This window comes from Gopherus flavomarginatus, chromosome 9, assembly GCF_025201925.1.
Source record: "Gopherus flavomarginatus isolate rGopFla2 chromosome 9, rGopFla2.mat.asm, whole genome shotgun sequence".
NCBI classification, from domain to species: Eukaryota; Metazoa; Chordata; order Testudines; family Testudinidae; genus Gopherus; species Gopherus flavomarginatus.
The window spans coordinates 5514035-5522974 of NC_066625.1; the positions used below are offsets into that span (position 1 = coordinate 5514035).

The 8940-nt window shown below is 44.3% G+C and overlaps 1 protein-coding gene across 1 annotated transcript; it reads left to right on the forward strand.

Moving 5' to 3' along the window:
- The first annotated feature begins 720 nt into the window (after positions 1-720).
- Positions 721-7626, forward strand: SOX8 (SRY-box transcription factor 8). The gene is made up of 3 exons (XM_050967276.1): positions 721-1361; positions 4098-4336; positions 5402-7626. The coding sequence occupies exons 1-3, from the start codon at positions 928-930 to the stop codon at positions 6133-6135; spliced, it is 1407 nt and encodes a 468-aa protein (XP_050823233.1). The 5' UTR covers positions 721-927; the 3' UTR covers positions 6136-7626.
- Positions 7627-8940: the final 1314 nt, after the last annotated feature.

Below are 8940 nucleotides of genomic sequence, written 5' to 3' on the forward strand. Positions count from 1 at the left end.
CCAGGGACTCTCACAACAGGAGGGAACAAACCCCCTTCTGCTCTTTCACTTGTGTCGATGAGGATAAAAGGGGGGGGAGCATGCCTTAGCCTGGGCATGCGTGGAGCTAGGCTCCCTGCCCGCCCGTGTCAAGGGCACCAGCAGAAGCGCCACTGAAAAGTCCCCCAGGAATAGAATTAAAGTCAATTCCAGCCCCCGCGGAGCAGAGGGGGACCCTGCTTTCTGGAGGTGCCGGGTGCTAAGCCAGCCTGCAGCATTTCGAGCCTTTGCAACCGAAACTACCGCTCAGGGGATGCAAAGAACTAAAATGAATCAAACCAGCCACTTCCTACCTCTCCCCTCCCCCCAGCAAATCAATATATTCTTCAAAACCTCCGCAGGTAACTGTACTCCTCCTGCAGTGGGAAACCAAAAAGGAGCCAGACAACAGCCAACCCGCCCCTCGCTTTACAAGGGGGGCTCATTGCCTTCCTAAAAGCCAGCAGGACACGCGCAGGAGCCCACAGCCACGAGCTCTCAGGTGGGGCGCGAGGCAAACCATAATAAAGGGGGAAAGGGAGACGCTGTCTCTTTAAGAGAGGAGGGGGCGGGGCCAGGGATGCAGATGAGAACGGCGCCGTCCCACCAATCGGGCCGGGGGCGGTGGGCGCGGCCGCTCGCCCTCTGCTTAAAGAAACTTGTGGCCAGGGGCCGGAGGTTCGCATTGGAGCGGAGCGCGCCGGGCCGGCCGCGGTGGAGCGAGAAAGAGGGAGGCAGAGGCGCGCAGCTGCGGCACATCTGGGGCACATCTGGCCGGCGCTGCTGCATCCCGGGGAGGCGCCCTGCGCTGGGACGGGGACCCTGCGGGTGTTTTGTTGCCCCCCTTCGGTTCCCGCGGTCCCTTGCCCTGGGTGCCCCCCAGCGCATCCCCGCTGCTCGCCCTCCCCCATGCTCACCATGACCGAGGAGCACGACAAAGCCCTGGAGCCGCCCTGCAGCCCGGCGGGCACCGCCAGCTCCATGTCCCACATGGACTCGGACTCCGACTCGCCCCTGTCCCCCGCCGGCTCGGAGGGGCTGGGCTGCGCCCCGCCGGCCGCCGCCCCGCGCCCGCCCGCCGGCCCCAAGGGGGAGCCGGCCGAGGTGGACGAGCGCTTCCCCGCCTGCATCCGGGACGCCGTGTCGCAGGTGCTGAAGGGGTACGACTGGAGTCTGGTGCCCATGCCCGTGCGGGGCAATGGATCGCTCAAGGCCAAGCCCCACGTCAAGCGGCCCATGAACGCCTTCATGGTGTGGGCGCAGGCCGCCCGCAGGAAGCTGGCCGACCAGTACCCGCATCTGCACAACGCCGAGCTCAGCAAGACCCTGGGCAAGCTCTGGCGGTGAGTGGGGGGCCGGGCTGGGGCGAGGGGACCGGAGCTGGGGGCTGCACTCCGGGAGAGAGCCTGCCTCACACACCCGGCCCGGGCACGGCTTGTACGCGCACACCGTGCACATCGGCACCACATGCTGCAGACAACATGCATCGTGCACACATGTGCCACACACAGCATACCCACATATGACCCGAGCACGGCTTGTGCATGCACCAGGCACCTACACATCACGAACAACCCACATACACATGCATCCAACAAGGATGCATGCATCACATGTGTACCATGTATGCACCACACACAGAAGGCATTATGCTACATGCATGATGCACCCACACAGTGTCCACAAACACACAGACTATACTCTCACACGTGCACCATGCACACACCCTCCTCAACACTTCTTGTCTGGAGTAGTTTTTCACAGCACCATACTGAGTGGGGTGTGGGGGTTAAAACCAGACACAGGAATCTAGTGAGTGAAAGTTAGACCATTTTACTGTAGAATTATAGACTCTTAAGATGCAGAGGGTTCATCTCTACTTCAGGACACAGTTGTCCCCCTACAGTTGCTGGTGGCCAAGGCCAAACTAGTTTGAAAAGTCTCAAAAGACGGGGCTTCTACCTCCTTCCTTTTTTTGGAGATACTTGAACAGAGTAATCATTGAAGAAAGCCAGAGAATGGGACAAGAGGCAGAATGGAGAGTCCCTACCTAAGGACCTGTGATATGTTAGTAAAGGAGCTCACTGCTTCCCGGAGTGCTCAGGGGGTCTGGGTTACAATGTTTGCACTTTAGAGTAAGGGGTTTTAGTCCTGTTTTATGCAGCAGAGGAGAATTGTCTGTACTGGTACAAAGACAGGATAGAGAGACTGTCCCAAGAACTCAAGGGGCCAAAGTTACCTGCAGCTACCTTGTTCCTGAACAACCGGACCTAGAGCTTTCTTCAGTAATAGTGGGGGGAAATATCCTAGCAAAAAGCAACAGGAGTTCTGCTAGTTGAAGTGCTTTAGATAAATCCAGAAGGTTAGCCGCTGGTGGAATTTTTCAGGCTGGACCTAGCTATGGGACACAGATCTCTCAAGCTGGGGACCCTTGAAAAAGAGGGTACTGAATTGTCTTTTACTGTAAATTTCTTCCCCTGACCAAAACATTCTTGTGAGACTTTGGACAATTAAAAATGAACTGATTGCGATTGGGCTCCACGCGTAGCAAAGGACAAATGATGAATCTATCATTCAGGTTTTGGTCCCTCTTACGAAATACTAATGAAAGGCCTAATTTTAAGACACCAGTCAGATTTTTGCTTGAATGAAGCATTGGCCCAGTCCTGCTCCTGTTTAAATAAGCGAGAGTTTTGCCATTTTGCTCTTATCAAAGTCAATGAGAGTTTTGCCACAGCCTCCTATGGGAGCAGGATTGGACCTTCCGAGCATTCCTATCTTTGGATGAGACTAGTGACATGAACAGACAAACCAAATTCATTCTGATTCGGCAGGAATGGCCAAAGCTGGGGTAGATTGTTCCCCATGAAAGGGCATGTCTGTGATGGTTGCGTTGTAGTACGCTCTCAAACTTCCAGACTCTTGAGTCTCTCTTCAGCAGAGCTGATTACTAATGAATGAACTGGGTGCTTCATGTAGCTGCCTTATGGTAGAATTCACTGCAGTCCAGAGCAATGAAAGGACTGTTAAAAGAAACTGGGTGCAGGATTCTTCTTGGCGCCCCGCATCATAATTAAATACTTCTGAGATTTCTGTCTGTCTTGCTCCTTTTCCTCCTCCAACTTTTTACGGTGGGTGGATTCTCTGATTGTAGTTCTACAACAAGGAAATGTTTGGGGTTTTTTTAGCTGTAACTTCACAGTGGATTTTTTGTAATATTTGTCTTGCTAGTTTGTATATTTAACCAACTTTACAATGAACTATGTAACGCAATTATACCTTTTATATTGTTTTTAATAGACAGCTACTGTTTTCATACTTTTTTTTGTTCTCTCTACACAAATGTATTTATATACTCCACATTTATTTAATGTTTAACTTTATTTGTCTAGTACTAAGAGTTTACTGTAAAACATCTAGTTGAGAAATTTTTTAATGCTTTCAAATGCTGCCTTTGGCAAGTCAGACTATATACGCCTTTTCTTTGTGTCCATCATAGATTTTTTTTAATTAGTTATTTACGATTACACACAAAGAGAAACATCCTGCATTTGTTCTGATGAGCAGTATTCCTACATTAAACAACTACGGTTTGAGTATCAGCAGGAAGTTTTCAAAGAGGAGCTTCAGAGAAAATAAAAACTTTAAATGAAATAGGCTCATTTATATTGCTTGGTTCTTCGCAAGCGACAAGCACTCAAACAGAACTGGAGATGATCAGAAATGATTAAGTCATATTAGTGCAGCATGATTTACATGTGAAATCTAGCAATAATATTTAGGAGCAGGATATGGAATTAAATTTAAAGTAAAAAACAGTGTTTTGCCCTGTTATCAATATCCAGTGAGGAGGCTTTAACAGCTCTTTAGCTGATATTTGCAATACATGCAACAAGTAAAACAAATTGTACTTGTTACAAGTGAAAACTTTATTTTGTGATTTTAATTCATTGGTTTGCTGAATCAATGCCTGTAGCTAGAGATAGAATGTTGGAAAACATGATTATAGGCATTTGTAGTTTTGCTTTTTAAGCAACGTATAATTTACTATTTTTTTTCCCTCTTAAAATATAAAACAGTTTGTTAAGTGAAAATGAGAAACGTCCCTTTGTGGAAGAAGCCGAGAGGCTCAGGGTTCAGCACAAGAAGGATCATCCGGATTATAAATACCAGCCCCGGAGGAGGAAAAGTGTAAAAGCTGGCCAGAGTGATTCTGATTCGGGAGCCGAGCTCAGCCAGCATGCAGGGAGTCAGATCTACAAAGCAGACACAGGGCTAGGAGCAGTGGGAGATTCTCACCATCACAGTGATCACACAGGTAAGGAGTCTGGATTCTTACTGTGTCTTCTTGAAATTTGCAAAGAACAGTCAGGTTCTGGAATAAACAAAAGGGAAAATTCCTGCCTTCACGCCTCGCTCTGATAACGCTTCCACACACACTTAACTACTGCAAATAGCCCTTGGAAGCCTGCATGTGTTTGCAGGATTGGGACCTTATAATGGGATACTCTAAGCAGTTGCCTTGAACACGGTGGAAGGTCCCAGATATCTTGGTAATGTGTGTGATACAAGAACATCCATTGACAGGGCTGAGTCCTATTTATTAGAAAATAAACGAATCTATATTTTCAAACTGTTACTAATGTATCAGCAGGGTCAGGGCGGGGGGAGAGTTAACAGATAGAATCAGAGTTAGTTATTAATTGGTAACTTTTTGAAGATGCCTCAAGAACAAGCCCTAGAGATCAAGACTAATTCAATTCCAACCCTTCTGGATTCTGAAGTGGAGCTTTGAATTGGCAAACTTTTAGTGTTGACAGATTCCAAAAGTATTGCTAATGTCCTGTAATTTCAGACGTGTTTGTTCTCTCTATTATGAATCCTGTCTGTGAGATTTTCCTCCCCCGCTCCCTTCTCTTTAAGTTTGCACTAGTATGGGTTTTTATATACAGAATAAGAGTTTTATTTACTGCCTTGTAAAGAAAGTCTGAGCCATTTCCATTGACGTGAAACTCAGTTGCATTTTCTGGTCAAGGAATTAGTTTTAGATGTCTTTGCCTCTCCAAAGATTTTGTGGAGTACTTCTGCCGTAACTTCACAAAAGTATTAAATTTGGGCTCAGTGGCTACTGCGTCCAGTGCAAACAGAATCTGCAGCTAGTGTTAATCAACATAGTACCACTGAAGCCAGTTTATACCGGCTGAGGATCTGGCTCAGTAGCTATGGTGACATCCGCCCCTCTTTAACGTGTTTTCTAGATACAATGTTTTATTTAAAGATCCAGCGTTTGATTTCTGAATAGCTAAAAAGATGATAGATTGCCTGTCCTCCCCCCAAATAGCCATCAGATCCTTTAATTTTAAAAATGTGTTTGTCTTTTTAGGGCAAACTCATGGACCACCCACCCCTCCTACTACCCCTAAAACGGATCTTCATCATGGGAGCAAGCAAGAGCTGAAACACGAGGGGCGCCGCCTAGTGGAGAGCGGCCGTCAGAACATAGACTTCAGCAATGTGGACATCTCTGAACTGAGCAGCGAGGTCATTAACATGGAGACCTTTGACGTACGTGAGCTTGACCAGTATTTGCCTCTGAATGGCCACTCTGCCATGCCCGCTGACCATGGGCAGAACTCCTCAGCAGGGTCTTACGGCCCGTCCTATTCCCATCCAGCCAACGGCACCACTGGAGCGGCCCAAGTTTGGACTCACAAAAGCCCACCCTCTGTGTCCCCTACTTTAAATGAAACCAGCCAGCAGAGACCACACATCAAAACGGAGCAACTCAGCCCAAGTCATTACAGCGACCAATCCCACGGGTCTCCAACTCACTCCGAGTATGGATCCTATAGCGCACAGGCTTGTGCCACTACGGCTTCCGCCACTACAGCGGCTGCCTCTTTCTCCAGCGCGCAGTGCGACTATACAGACCTCCAGAGTTCTAACTACTACAACCCTTACTCCGGGTATCCCTCCAGCATTTACCAGTATCCGTATTTCCATTCCTCACGGCGCCCCTACGCCACACCCATCCTGAATGGCTTGTCCATCCCTCCCGCTCACAGCCCCACTGCTAACTGGGACCAGCCGGTCTACACAACCCTGACGAGGCCTTAGAGGATGGAAGGAATCTGGGAGGCCTTCCCAAAACTATATGCACTAATGAAGGAATGAAGGAAAAACAAAGTGGAGTGCTGTGGCAATTTCCTAAGTGCCTGCTAAGCCACTGGGAACACTCTTCATTGTGACTGGATGTCCGCTTGCTTCGAAATCTCCCAACTTTTAAAAGACAGAGTTCTATTTTTCTTTAATGAAAACAAACCCTATCGGACGGAAAATTCCTTTTGAATAAATGAAGGACAAAACTATTTGACTCCTCTGTGAGGACTGAAGCGAACTTATTAGTTTTGAACATCTGAGTGCAAAAATGGAAAAATGTACAAGACTTTAAGGGTCTATTGCAATGTGAGATACAGACCAACCTTGGAGGCAAGAACTCACTAGGACCAATTAATATATAAAAAAAAATTCCAGCTATTCCATGTAACGATCTTGTGGGAACATATCCGAGTCGGCTAGGACCAACCAATTAAATGTCTGAGGTGTGTGTTTTAGTCAAGAGTTCTTCTAAGCAAGGTTTGGCGTAGTTGACATTCATTTTTGGAAGCTTAAGTGTTTGGTGGGGGTTTTTTGGAAATCTGTTTAATATGTATTTATGTTCTGTATTATTTTATCTTTTTAATTAATGAAGTAATTTTTGTGTACAAAGTAGAATTTAAAAAAAATTTAAAGATGGGGCAGAAGGAAGCTTAAAAAAATAGTGGAGATGATCCAATAAAATGGTGTTATGAATATATATTTTTTAACCACTGCAGAATTGTGTTTTGAGAGAGGGGCTGAAATAATCGGTATGTCACATACAACCAGTCACGAATATGAAATTGACACACAAATTTAAAACAATATAAGGAAGGGCTTGGGGGGGGTGGGAAAGCAAAGTTATGGGCTTGGTGCAAAAGTTACTAATGAAATTCAATGGCTAAATGATTGGAAAAAGGTTCAGGACCATGGGGATTTTCCTTGCCAGCTACTTTCAAGATATTAAATTTGGATTTGAAGGCATCACTGAATTTTTGTACACTTTCAGAACCAAGGCTAGTTTATAGAAAGGTGTAATTTAATGAGAAATTAGTCCACATTAATTTTGGCTTCTAGGGACCAGATGTCATCCATCAAGCTGTGAAACTAAAACCTTCTCCACTAAATTTTTTTAGGTACTTAGTTTTAGGCTAATATTCATTGATATATTTCTACTTCTTCCATTGTATGCTGAGCATATAATAACCATCTATTTTATGGTAACTTGTGCCTTTTAAAAACTTTGTAAATCTTAAACACATTTCAGAGGTTATCTTCTTTTTACTTTTTCTATGTTTCCTACTCTTTTTCTAAAAGTATTTTTTACATATTTCCTTTTGGGGATGTGGGGAGGGGAGGGAAGTTACAGAAAACTCATTTTTATGCAATCTATTTTTCTGTATAAAGTTTGAAAGACTTCAGCTGTTACTTATCTGTTCTGTTCACTAGCTTCTGACTAAGCAATGCTAACTTTTGTACAGATCAATTTGATAAAATTAAAAAAAATTTGCTTTTTATCAACCACGTGTTGTGTTTTTTTCATTATATTAAAAAAAAACTCGGAAAACAACACTAGAGAAAGAACTGATTTAGTTGCAATTAAAGTGAAATAACAATGACCAGGGAATTCCCCCCTCTCCTCCTGCCACTTTACCAGCATTTAGAGAAGATGGGGCTGAGTCTGGAAATCTTTAATCAATTGAGTAACCCTTTCTCATACAGAGTCATCCAAAGGGTTTCAGTGGAAATACTCACATGAGTAAAGATTTGCAGGATTGAATGCCATGGTTTTAAACCAAAGTCATTTTGTTCTATACAGTATATAGGAATTTTAAAGAGTAAAAGATTCTGTTGTCTGCCTGGTGAGCTCTTGTAAATACCTCTTAATTACGACAGCAACAAAATTATATGTTCCGTGTAGTGGTTTTTTTAAATACAGTCATTAAAACAGTTACATTTTGTGACTTTAAAAAAAATATTTCAATTTAGTACTACTAGTTTAGGCAAACTGGGGCAAGATTTTTCAGGCTGGAGCTTAACTGGGAAGAAGGGTTTTTGGAAACCTGTGGAATTCACAAAAGCTTCTGTCTGGGAATCACAGAAACGGGCTATAGACTTGGTTTCAAGGCAACCCTGGAAAATCTTGTAAACCAGGAAAATAAATGTGATAATTAATAAACCAGGAAAATGCCACATTTTTTCCACAAATATTCATTTAAATAAATGTGTTGGGATGTGTTCTGGGCCCCTTTGGTATTTGGTTTCCAAAAACATTTCACGGATTGAGTTTCGTCTCACTAATATTTGCAGGAGGCAAATTTCAAATTTATACTCATGAATATTCACACCCAAAGTGCTTGCTATAAGTTATGGTGGCTGAGCTCCTCAAAGGGATTTAGGCACTTAAGTGCCATTGAAATTAATGGGCGTTAGGTACCTAAATACCTTTGAGTATCTGAACCACTTATCTATTCAAGGAGTGAAACAATACCATGTGACTTACATAACCAGTCATAATTTACCAATGCAGCTCTAACTGTGAATATCTAATACTGAATATATATATCTTCCTGGTCAGCCCAGAGCGTAAAAAATATTCACACCACATACAATTCAAAGAAATTGCAAGATGGTTGTTCGTCAAGCTGCTAGACAGTCTAAATTCATGGGATTGCTTACTTATTCCTAGTGAATTATACAAAATAGTATATTCAAATGGCTACTTTTCAGAGCACCCGTACCTAGATTCACACACAGAGATATAATAGGCACCTTTTATTTTCC